Source organism: Mus pahari, chromosome 15 (assembly GCF_900095145.1).
Source record: "Mus pahari chromosome 15, PAHARI_EIJ_v1.1, whole genome shotgun sequence".
In the NCBI taxonomy this organism is placed as follows: Eukaryota; Metazoa; Chordata; class Mammalia; order Rodentia; family Muridae; genus Mus; species Mus pahari.
The window spans coordinates 68,795,036-68,807,931 of record NC_034604.1 but is presented as its reverse complement, the minus strand read 5'-3'; the positions used below and the strand labels follow the sequence as shown (position 1 = coordinate 68,807,931).

At 48.4% G+C, this 12,896-nt stretch overlaps 1 protein-coding gene across 5 annotated transcripts in view; it reads left to right on the top strand.

Annotated features, from left to right (window-relative positions):
- Window positions 1-12,896, top strand: part of Ctif (cap binding complex dependent translation initiation factor) — a 266,258-nt gene that overhangs the window by 70,319 nt on the left and 183,043 nt on the right. For 4 of the 5 annotated variants that reach the window (XM_029546899.1, XM_021214567.2, XM_029546901.1 and 1 more), the window contains exon 3: window positions 6,523-6,594. In XM_029546899.1, coding sequence (XP_029402759.1) covers window positions 6,523-6,594 — 72 coding nt within the window. Of the gene's footprint in view, window positions 1-6,522; window positions 6,595-10,703; window positions 10,784-12,834; window positions 12,893-12,896 lie in introns of those variants that run through there. The other variant, XM_029546902.1, reaches the window with a different exon arrangement.

Here is a 12,896-nt window from a genome sequence, read left to right as displayed (position 1 = left end):
CTTGCCTCACCTGGCTTGCTCAGCCTGCTCTCTTATAGAACCCCAGACTACCAGCCCAGAGATGGCACCACCCATAAGGGGCCCTCCCCCCTTGATCACTAATTGAGAAAATACCTTACAGCTGAATCTCATGTAGGCATTTCCTCAACTAAAGCTCCTTTCTCTGTGATAACTCCAGCTGTGTCAAGTTGACACAAAATTAACCAGTATAGATAGATAGATAGATAGATAGATAGATAGATAGATAGATAGATAGATAGACAGACAGACAGATGGATAATTAGGCAGTTTTCATCGCTGTGACAGAATGCCCAGACTTATTTTTCTGTCATATGTTCTAGTCATGATCAGCTGGCTCACCATTCCTGGGTATAGTTGAGGCAGAACAACATCACAGAGAACATGGTGAGAGAAAGCTGCACACCGCCTGGCAGAATGCAGGAAGAGAGAGACAGAGGAAGAGGCTAGAGACAGAATATATCCTTCAAAGACACAGCCCCATTTCCTCCAATCAGGTCCTTCCTTCCGCTTGTCCATTTAAGTGTGGAGGGATCCATTGATTTGATCAGCACCTATGACTACTTCTCTAAAGCCTCACCTTTGAGATTACATTGGAGACCAAGCCTTCAACCGTGAGGCTTTGGAGGGTATCCAAACCACATCATATGAAGAATAGGTAGATAATTTGATTAAGATTTAGACAGACAGACGGATGGTTGATGACTGGCTGGATGGATTGATGGATGGACGGAAGGATGGACAGATAGATAAGTAGATGGATAGATGATGTAATAGTTGATGTCAAATTGAGTCTAGAATCACTTGAGACACAGGCATCTAGGCGAGCCTATGAGGGATGTGGGAAATGAAAGATACGGAGAAGCCCATCTTGATTGTGGGCAGGAGCATTCCCTGGGCAAGAGATCCTAAACTGGACAAAGCAGAGAGAACGAGACAAGCAATAACACATGTACACTGCTCTTTGTTCTCCATGCTCCAGTCACCTGACCTCCCCACCATGACAGGCTGTACTCCTGAACTGTAAACGGGAGTGGGCCCTCTCCTGTGAGATGCTCTTGTCAGTGTTTCATCACAGCGGGAAAAGCATATGAGCAACCATATACGTTTGTGGCATCCCAGCTCTCCCCTAATACCACATTTAAAATCCCACCCATTGCCAACATTGCACAGCCTTTTCTCTTGCACAAATATGGCATCCATACACAGAGACGCACATTCTACACATAAATTGTTAAAAATTGAAGTCTTTAAAAAAAAAAAAAAAAAAGAATGCTTATTTTCTAATGGATTCTAAGTCCCCGATGTTACTTCTTAGAAGTTTTCCTTAGAGCTGAAGAGATGGCTCAGAGGTTAAAAGCATTGGCTGCTCTTTCAAAGGACTGGAGTTCAGTCCCCTTGTGGTAGCTCGTACTGTAACTCTAGCCCCAAGGGACACAATACCCTCTTCCAGCTTCTGCACGAACCATTCATCATGTGTACACATGCACACAATCACACAAAATATTCATTCACGTAAGATAGTTTTTTAATTTAAAAAAAATGCAGTCCCCACTCCATCCTTAGGAGAAGGACTTGGCTTTTGCTCTGCATGTGGGAAATTGAGCCATAGACTTGGTAAGCGGTAAAACCACCCTTCCTGGCCCTGGAGGCTCACCCCATCCCACTTTCTTCTTGTTCCCAGCTATAATGGCTAGGGTGTCAAGTGGTTAAGGTATGGAGCGAGAATTAGGACTCAATCTCATTGGCTCTCGGCCCTTTGTAGGGGAGGTTGGGATGCTGTGGTCGGAAACGCTTGGTGCCTCTGACGTTGTCACGTGATCAGGCTATATTCATCAGAACAGCATTCACAACCAGCCAAACTGGAGCACACAGATGTTTTAAGATAACTCAAGGTAGCATTTATCCTTTCGGGCATGGTTGTAGGCTCTGAAACAATGTGATAAACAGAACCAGCCATGAGCTGTGCCTTGCCAGCTCTTGCTTTCTGGTAGGAAGGATGGAAAATAGGGGAATAGAAGGCAGGCATTGGTATGAAGGAAGAAGGAGAAGGAAGCCAGGGCTGTTGGAAGGAGGCCTTGCAGGGAAGATCTGAAGGCCAGGAGAGTGAGGTTACATAGGAAAGAGTATCCCATGCAGTGGGAATGACCAAAGCTGAGCTCTGGGGTTGGGGTGTAGACCACAGTGAGGCAGAGGGCAGAGGGCAGAGGGCAGTCTGGTAGTTGCCTAGCACAGAGGAGATATGGCCAGTGAACTGGGCATCAGGGCCTCCTTAAAAGCCTAGAGAGAACTCTGTCAGTTTGAAACACAGTAGAGTGTCCCAGCACATGGACTTTCATAAAACTTGTGGATAGTTTAAAGTCTCTCTCTCTCTCTCTCTCTCTCTCTCTCCCTTTTTATTTTGAGATAATCTTGAAAGTTCCTATCTTTTACATCATGACCTCAGTTGTTAATATAGCACATTTACTCTGCCTCTCAATATATACTTGTGTGTATATATATATATATATATATATATATATATATATATCTTTTAAAAGAATAATGAGAAGAACAGACACACCCATACACACACACCCATACACACATATCAATTCTCCCAATAGGGTCTGTACAGCTGTGTTAGTCTCTTTCATCTCTGTGGCACAATGCAGGATCTAAGAAGCTGGAAGATGGGAAGTCTGTATGACTTGTGCTTCCAGAGCCCTATTCCATGCACTTGACTCCATGCTTCTGGGCCTGGAGTGAGGGAGAGAGCACCCCAGCAGAAGGCATCACCACAGGAGAGTAGGGAGTTACTTCCTCTAACAGATCACACCTCCCAGTAATACCATTCTAGTGTGACTCTACCAGGCAATTAATTATCCATCAGGTCAGGGCTCCAGAAACCACTCACCTCTCAGCAAATGAGCAGAGCTGGGAGGAAGACACTTCATATCCAAACCATAAGAATAGCAAAAGAAACAACAGAAAAACCAAAGCTGGTTAGAACACTGAAACCAAAGCCGTACATCACATTTAGAATCAGCCACTTTATCTATCAGTTTGTCCGTCTGTCTGTGTATGTATGTGTATATATATATATATATATATATATATATATATATATATATATATGTCTGTCTGTCTGTCTGACTGTCTTAGAGCTAATGGCCCTTGGCTTGTGCTGCCACTTTTTTGATGATATGTTCCTGGACAAGTTGCTTAATCCTATGATGCCCCAGGCTCCAAACATGCCAAATGAAGAAAATAAAAGCATCTAGGGGGCTTGAGAACCAAATGTTAATGGGTTGACAGGTTTAGCAGAAGCCCTGATTCTACTCAGAGAGTCTCATTGTTCTTGTGTTTCATTGAGCTGGCCTGGAGATTTAGTAGCCTGACCTCACTTCCTGCCCACCCTCTGCTTCCTGGTCCTCTGAGATGGGAAGAGTCCCAGCATTGGCTCCCATGCTCAACTCATGCTCAACTCCACGGGGATGAACTGCACACCCTAAAGCTGAGATAGAACAGACCCTTCCTCTCCAAGTTGCTCTGTCAGCAGTGGTGGGAGTGAAGAGGAGAGTAGTTAATACTGGGACCCTGACCCTCCTGCTCCCGCTGCTCCCCCTGCTCCTCCTGCTCCCCCTGCTCCCCCTGCTCCCCCTGCTCCCCCTGCTCCCCCTGCTCCCCCTGCTCCTCCTGCTCCCCCTGCTCCCCCTGCTCCTCCTGCTCCCCCTGTTCCCCCTGCTCCCCTGCTCCCCCTGCTCCTCCTGCTCCTCCTACTCCTCCTGATTCTCCTGCTCCTCCTTTCCCTCCTCTTCCTTCTCCTCTTCCTCCCAGTGCTCACTGCCATGTGGACAACCCCCTCCTTCCCAAACTTTGCTAAAAGGGCATTGCACATCACGGGATGCAAATGACTGGTAACTGACTATAACTGTTGGAATTGTGTGATATCTTTTAATGCACAGTAAAGAACAGGGAGTGATGGGATAAACATTTTGAGTTCAGAATAAACATTTACATTCCAAATGTTTGTCAAGTCTTTAACCCTGTGTCCTATTCATTCCACACTTTAAAATTAAGATATAAATTGCAATATGTGGAAGGTATAAAGTCACAGTTGCATACGTATGTGCATTATTCCCACGTGTACCATTGCCAACACATGACCTGGCTCTTTTTCTGGATGCCCTTTGCCAGGAGGATGCCACCCCAAGCCTCTAGACAGCCTTCATAGTCGGGAGGTACAAGATATGGGCCCCTTTGCCCTGAAGGATAGATGATCGATGAGCAAGATTTTAGGCTTGTGACTGACTGAGTGTTTGAGAGGAGGGGGCCTCCTCTGCTTCAGAGTCACCCCCAACAGATTTAGCTAGGTTTGGGGGTGTCTACCAGAGCTTTCCAGGCAGCATCTCGGAGGGACAAAAGGAAGCATGGTATTACAGGAGAGGAAAGAATATGTTATGGTTGGCACCCAGCCATTGGCTGAAGGAGTTTTGGAAGGGAGTCCCCTAGGACTTTGAGGATCAGGGCATGTGTCCCTGTGAACAGGCAGCCTTGTAGAATGACACTCCAGGCTTCTGCACAGCTGGACCATTCAAGTAGAAGTCCCTCAAGCCCAGGGTGATCAGGTGATTATTCATGCTTGGTAGCTCCCTCAGGTGTTAGGGTGATGTTCACACAGAACCACTGTCTCTTTCCTACTAGGCCCTGGGCTTGTGTGGGACTCACTGGATCTGATGGTTTTACGGGGTCGTGTTCTCCTTCCCCTACATGGAACACTCACTTTCTGCTGCTTTGCCCCAAGCTCTAGATCCCATCCTCATTTCCAACTTAACCAATACTAAAAAACATGGGACCTGGCCCTGACCCACTACTTACTGGGCCAGGTCTGCATCTGACCCTAGGCTTCTGCTTTGAGTTCCTGGCCCGACCTCTCTTTGATGACCGTAATGTGAAAGTGTTAGCCAAAAGGTGTCTTGTCACAGTGACAGAAACCCTAAGACAACATTCTCTGCGCAGCACTCTTTGTTTTGAAATCCAACACCTCTTATTGGATCAGCCATGGAAGAAAGCTGCTACCAGCTTCTATCTATGCATAGCCTGCTCAGCTTGCTTTCTTACAACCCAGACCTACCTGCCTGTCGGTCACACTTGTTCCCAGTGACCTTGGCCCATCCACATCCAACACTAACCAGAAAAATACCCCAAAGACTTCTTGCCTACTGGCCAGTCTAGTGGAGGCAATTCCTCAGTTGAGATTCCGTCTCCCCAGATATGTCTAGGTTTGTGTCTGGTTGACACAACCAACCAGCACAGATGTCAAAGAGCTAATTAATGTCTGTTTTGTTTCTTTTACTATATAGCTCAAACTCAGGATCCTCCTGCCTCAGCCTCCCTCATGATGGGATTACAAGCATTGGTCCAACCTTTTTTTATTTTATTATCTATTTAAGTAATAATATTTTGGATGCATCATGTTATGTGACATACATTGTGTAACTTAATTTTTTAAAAATCTGACTTCTAGGAAGTACCATCGGGTCTATGGCTAATCTTTGTGCTGTTCATTTTGTTCCCTTGGAGTATACTCAAACTTGGCATAGAGTGGAAGGTCTTTCCCCCTGCACCCTACTGTCCTTAGCCAGTGTGCCTGCTTGGGTCTGCAGCCCTCCCACTCAGCTTTAACTGAGGCTACACTCTTTCTACTTTGCATGCCACTTAGAGTAGAGGCTAAGGTCAGTGTGAGGCGGAATTGGAGAGGCTGACTAATGTCTAACACCACCCCATAGCTGGATCACACTCAGCAGAGGGCTGTCTTCCTTCTTTAGTATGTGTGTGCAGTGACAATAGTCCTGGACAACTTCACAGAGTCGCCCAGCATTGCTGTGACCTAATGATAGATTCCAGCATGGGAGAGAACACAAGCATTTCAGTGGTGTCCAGCACAGCTCGTGGAGGGTTTGTCAAAATGCTGATCCTTGGCCCTAGACCCCCCAGACTCTATATCACCAATGGAGAATGAGTCCCAGGGTCCTCCATATCACAGACTTTGGGGACTCTTGTGTAAGAGGTAGTCAGCAACATGTTGGGACATTCCTTAGCTTGCACTAGTCTCCTGAGAGCTGTCTGCAGTTTTTCCATGATGCCGAATCTATATAGTCTTCCCAAGCTGGGTCTTCAAAAGCTACACACACTTTCTGCCTCCTGGATCTAGCCCCGTTCCTTAACATGATGGGCAGCCAGCATGGCTGGATCCTGGCCAGATGATCAGAGGTGATACTGGTTGTCTAGAATAACTCACCATCATGTTTGGTTGACTTTAGGATGTAGTTGGAACATCATCATTTTGTGAACTTGGCTTCCCCAGGCATATACCCAGGGACCACCTTGAACCTACGGGTCATAGTGGTGGGTTTGCCATCGACATGCCAAGTCGGATTTCCTAATGGGTCTGCGGGGAGGCAGGCAGAGTGAGGGTGAGCTCGTGTGCTGCTGTCACTAACCCCTCCTTTCTGCCTGCAGTGGACAGCTGACTGCAGAGAGCAGCTGGATGGTAGCTGTTCCTTCTCCAGAGGCCGAGCCCCGCCACAGCAGGTAGGGAACCAGCTCTGTGCCCCATCTGCGAGCTGTCACATGTTCTGCTTTTCTGGGACTCTGGGCTGACCCTTGGGTGACCTCCCTAAAGGATGGTGATTAGGAATAAGTAGAAAGATGGGTGCAGGAAGGTAGGGGCCTCTAGGAAGCCTCCCTGAGTTCCCTTGCCACCTTGGAGTCCCCCCACCACAACACAAGGGCTCTGAAGTGGCCTTTTGTGGAATGATGCATGTTTGGCAAAACCTAGATGGCGGCTGAGAGGAGGGTGGTCCGATCACCTTATGTGGTGACTTATCCTTTCGGGATACTATGTGGCATCAGGTGAACAAACTAGAGTTTGGCTACTGGCCTTGTGGGCCCACAAGCTCTGGGTTTCTTGGGATTTGGGGACCTGATGGTGTACTTTGAAGATCCTTTTTCTGGGTCTGTGGAAGGGCTGGGTCAGCAGAGCCTGTGGAGGAGCTTAGAGGTCTGGTGTCCCCAGTCCAGAACCTTCCCGGCATTTGGGGCTCTCTCCTGCCCTGGGAATTGAGACTGCAAGCATTTGTGACCCACCCAGAGGTCCCGTAGGGCTGTGTGGCCTAGAGGGAATGGAGTAAGTTACTCCTGGAGAACAATCCGGGTCACCTGGGTGTCCTGGTCACGTGGGTGTCCTGGTCACCTGGGTGTCCTGGTCACCTGGGTGTCCTACCTTCCCAGCTGGTCTCAATGATACCTTGTCCCTGCCTGTGAAAAACCATGAGGTTAGGAGCTGAAGAAACCGCTTGCCCCAACCATGCCCCACCTCAGACTCCATAGCTCCTTACCCTGTAGTTGTTTCAGGGACACGCTGCCCAGCTCACTGGCTTGGTTCCACCTCAGTTCCTTGTGCTACTTAGAAGTAACCCATTGCTGGGGATGCAGCTCAGTGATGGAGCATCTGCTTAGCATGGGCAGCTTCTACCCCAGCACTGAGAAGATAAAACGCAAAACAACGCGCCCCGTCTCTAGTCTGTTCCAAAAGAAGATGCTCAGTGTCCCCCAAGCTGTGGGGGGAGACAGCGATCTTCATGGTTCCCTCTCGTAACATTTGGGTCATTGTTTCTGCCTCAGTTGGGGTTTCTATCGCTATGATAAACACCATGACTAAAAGCAACTTGGGCAGGAAGGGGTTTACTTCATCTTACATTTCCATACACAGACCATCACTGAGGGAAGTCTGGGCAGGAACTCAAGCAGGGCAGGAACCTGGAGGCAGGAACCAAAGCAGAGATGGTAGAGGGACACTGCTCATTGGCTCACTCAGCCTTCTGTCTGACACAACTCAGGGTTACATGACCCACAGTAGGCTGCCCCCCTCAATCATTAATCAAGAAAATGCCCAACAGACTTGCCTATAGGCTAATCTTAGGAAGACAATTAAGAGGAGTCCCTCCTCCCAAATGACTCTAGGTGGTGTCGGGTTGACATGAAACCAATCAGCAGATTATTTTTACAATATTTATGTTGATTGTACAGAGTGTTTGATTTGATTATGACCTTTCCGCTCCTGCATATTATTCTGTGGAGATACAGCTCTGTGGCAGAAGCCTAGATCCTGGTTTCTCTTTTGCTATAAACTTAGTGGCCAAATTCTTCCTCATCAGATGGAAAACAGAGGATCCTGAATGGCCCCTGGGTGTCTTTTTTTTTTTTTTTTTTTTTTTTGGCACTTCTGTCCCATTGGCCGAGGGGTAAACTGAGCACACAAAGAAGGAGGCCTTGTCCGAGCTAGACTGTGCACTTTGCCCCCAAGTCTCTTGTCTATGCTTCTACCGCCCTGGTGCAGCTCACGTACTTCTGCTGACTGAGGCATTCACCTCGGCCTAAGCTTCGCAGCTCAGTGGCTCCGTCTCCAGTGTCTGCTGTCATCCCAGGCTCTTCTCGCAGAGGTAGGCTTAGATGTGGCTCCAAGCAGGGGTGGGGAGCTAGACAATAAGAACAGCATGTTTCTTGGTCAGTAGATATCTAGTTCTGGAATTTTCCAGGGTAGGGTCCTTCATTCTCTTACGTTTACCGCCTTTCCTGGGGCTCCTCTCTCTGCCTTTGCCCTCTCATCCTGTCGCTCTAGAGGCTGGGGATGGCCCTGCGTGGTGAGACAAGAGTGTCTGCCAGCACCTTGTGCTGGTGGCAGAAGGCATAGTGTAGACTTGGGGGACCGGTGACCCAGGGCAAAGGCACAGGATGGAAGTCACTGTCTTCCTTTCCCTGGCCCAGGTATTTAGAGCGGTCGAGCTGTTCTGCAAGGTCAGGTTGGCTCCAGCCTCCTCTCTGCTTGGTTTGCTATTCTTGGGCATGGCTTTCTTCCATGACCCGTGCTATCTCCTCTTGGAGCCGCCATCATGAGAAGACTATATAGTACAACCAGTTTAAACTTATCCCCAACCAGCTTACAAATGAACGAGACTCAGACTGTAGTTATTTTATTTGGCTTTGACAATTACTGGGGAGTGCCGGGGGGGGGGGAGGGTAACCCCTAATCTACTTTCCCCTTGGCCTGGCTACCTTCCCAGCTGTGAGGTAGACCTTCTGGTACAGACTTGAGCATTATAATAAATAGCAACAGACCAACCCACAACAGAAGACCTCTAGGGAGGGGTTAGAGCCCATCACAAGAAAGCCCCAGGTAGCTGGCCTGTGGCTGCCCTGCCTGGTCTTGGAGCTTTGGTGGAGAGGGGAGTATCAGCTAGGCATGGGTATCCACCCTGCATTAGCACACCCGAATTCTTCCTTACTGTGCTTACTATGTAGGCAAACACCCTCACACTAACTCATGTCACCGTCAAGCTGTTCCTTGTACCCCACCTGCCCCCTCAGCCAAGCAACCCTAAGAAAAGATGTGCCACTGGCTCTCATGTCCCAAGCCCCTGGCATGGGGCCTTGCATGCACTGGACTTAGTAGCAGTGCTGACCCTGCCTGGAACTGGCCAAGACTCAGCTCTGCAGGCATTCCCAGAGATCCCCTTTCCTTAGACCTCACAGAGTCCGAGCTTTCTGGAGTTAGGGTCACCAGGGTTGCTCTAAACATCCAGTTGACAGTTACTGCTAAGAGCAAGCTGCTCCTCCTCTGACTGCCACACCTGGACCACTGGTACCAAGAAGGCAGAGGTCATCAGGAGCAGGTGAGGATGGGGCAGGGAGGGTGGGCTTGCCCAGGCAAGCATGGCATTGCCTGACCCTGAACAAGAAGCCTAGGGATGGGTGGCGCCCATGGGGCTCAGCCACACAGTGAGGTGGTTATTTCCCTACAGCAGGCAACACTCTCATTCTTTGGTTTGTTCAACTCATTCCAAACAATACCTTGCTCTCACTAGATGTTTTCAGGCAAGTAAGGATAGCCTGCATCCCATGAAGTGTGAGGAAGGGAGTCCAGATAAGAAAAAAAAAAAAAAGAGCCACCCAAGTGCCAGAAACCGGGATTCAACCATATCTGGCAGTTTGTCACCCTGCCTCCTCTTTCCAAGAGGCCACTACCACTAGTCATTCAGTGAAGATGTTGGGACATGTCCTGGCTGTCACTGCAGCGGGGAAACACATGGTGACAGCTGAGAGGACAGCTCCTGACAAGAGAGAATAGGGGCAATGCATTCAGAGACCTTGTTCATATGCAACCTGGACGGGTCTGCTACATCAGCTCTCATGTGCCAAGGAAAGGGAACAGGAGTATAAAAAAGAGCAGCAGAGCTTCTGCCTAGGCCTTGAGAAAGACTTCCTGAGGCTTTGGTGGCCCCTGACAGTGGGCTCTCACGACAATGGCATCATTGCTGGGAACCTGGTCGGCACACCTTCTTATCAGATGGATGACAGTTCCTGAAGCCCTGGGAAATCTGGGGGAGTGTGAGAAATGTCAGGCTATGGCTGATGTCCCGTAGTCCCACTTTTTCTGGAATGATGGGTGTGGTGTGGAACATCCTGATATGAGAGGGAAAGAGCCTTGCCCTGAGGTGATGCTGGGGTAACACTGTTCTATTCACCTCTATCACCAATAAGACATTGGCATAGGTCTGGGTTTCTGTGCCAGCCTGCAAGCTGGTGCAACCCTGACAGACTCAAAGGATGGCAGATGGCATCTAGGAGGACATCAAACACTCCAGTCCCCAGGCCCTGACAAAGGCAGACGAGACCTCATCTGGCTTATATCCAGCAATGGCAGAATGTGGTTTGTTGACAGGTAAGGAATTGTCAGTACACGTGATACCTTAGTAAAAGCACCTGGTCCTTAAAGGTGTCTATGTAGTAGGGAGAAATCCTCACCAAGTTCATATCTTGTTCTCCGTGGAGTTGGTACTTACTGAGCGATACTGTATGCTTGGCCAGCGTATAGCTGCCGGAGCCTTCTGTGTCATTGCCTGCTTGTAAGGAGTCATTAATCCAGAGTGGACTCAAGATGTGTACCTGAGGCGCCCCTAACAGACTATAGTCATTCATTCTAAAGAATGGCCCTATCGGTCTCCGGGAAGGACATGAGAATCGATCCCTTCCTTTGGGAACATGTAAAGTGCTCCAGTAGATGGAAAGGGGGGGAAGTGAAGAAGAGAAGATTAGCAAAAACGAAGTTGGACATTGTATTGGAGTGCTGGGGTAGTAGGAGCAAGCACCGCTAACAAAGATGGCTCATGCTGGGTAGTACTAGCTAGAGGGGCTGATCATGGTACACACAGAGGTATCTGCTAGGCTGAGATGTTGGAACTGTTGTCCAATCTTGTCAACAAATACTTTGGGTTTTTCTCTGTTGTTCTATATGGGTGAAGTCAGTGCCTTGTGTCAGTCAGTACAGACAAGATGATGCTGTGTAACAAGCAACCCCAAATCTTAGTAACTTCAAACAGCCCACTGGAACCTAGCTGGAGGGTGCAGTTGCCTTCTTCCAAGTTGGGATGTCACTGTAGAACCAGGCTGGTCTAAAACTCATGATCCTCCTGCCTCAGCCTTCTAAGTGCTGGGATCATAGACATGTGCCGCCATGCCTAGCTTCATAGCTACTACTTTTACCCATCAGCACTTGGAGAAAAGAGCTCAGAGGATCTTGCTTTGGTGGCTCATGCCACAGACCAGGGACACCATCCATTTGACTGTGAGCTGTACACAGCACAGCCTATGAATACGAAGCTCTCATTCCCGAAAAATACCCTTTGTCATGCCTTTGCTTAAATGCTTGGTTTCCCATCTGTTGACCCCTCTCCCTCATAGAGCTGGTGTCTCAGCAAGCTAGCTGACATGAAGTTTGAAGTAGAATTCCGTCTCATAACAGGAAGGCATCCTAATTTCCATCAGAAGCCATTTGTCATAGCAGGAACCAGGAGATGCTGAACAGTGACAAAGATCAGTGATTAATGCCCACCCTGAGATGCTCAGTTAACCTTCATCAAAATTAAATGTGTGCCCTGGAAAAGGCTACACAAAGAGGCTGAAGGGGTGAACCCCAGGCAGAGAGAGTGTGTGCACAGCCCACGTCTGACAAAGGACTTATAGGGTGGAGAATGAACTCCCAGAATTCATTAGTTATCCCATGAGAAAGGCTTGAAATATGCAAAGAGACGTTTCCATTGAGAGACTGCAGACAGAAACTGAGTGCACAGAAGACCCTCCCCGCCACTAGCCCTCCGAGAAATGCAAACCAACCCGTGAGACATTACTGTGCTCTAACAGCTGGCAAGAATGCACAGGTGGGGGATATATAACACAGCCACTCCACACATTTGTCAGTTCCATTAAAAGAAAGAAAATGAAGCCTTCAAGAACCCTGTGATCTAGCCCGTGCATTCCTGGGTGATTGTCCCAGAAAAATGAAGGCTTATATTTACACTGAAACCTGCCCTCAAGTTGGTGGCAGCTTTATCGGAGTGGGAAACTGAGAGCACCCTGTGTTGTCTAGTCTTATGTCAACTTGACACAAGCTAGAGTCATCTGAAAGGAGCGAGCCTCGATTGAGAAGATGCCTCCATAAGATCTGGCAGTAAGGCATTTTCTTAATTAGTGACTGATGAGCAAGGGTCTACCCCATTGTGGATGGTTCCATCCCTGGGCTGTTGGTCCTGTGTTCTACAAGACAACAGGCTGATCAAACCAGTTAGCAGTGTTCTCCCATGGCCTCTACTTCAGCTGCTGCCCCCAAGTTCCTGCCCAGCTTGAGTTCCTGCCCTGGCTTCCTTTAATGGTGAACTGTTGTGGTTGTGTATCCTGAATAAGCCCTTTCCTCTCCCAACTTTTGTTTCATCACAGCAAAAGTAACCCTAAGAGACAACCCAACTGTTGTTCTTCAGTGGGCGAACAGTCAGTGGTAA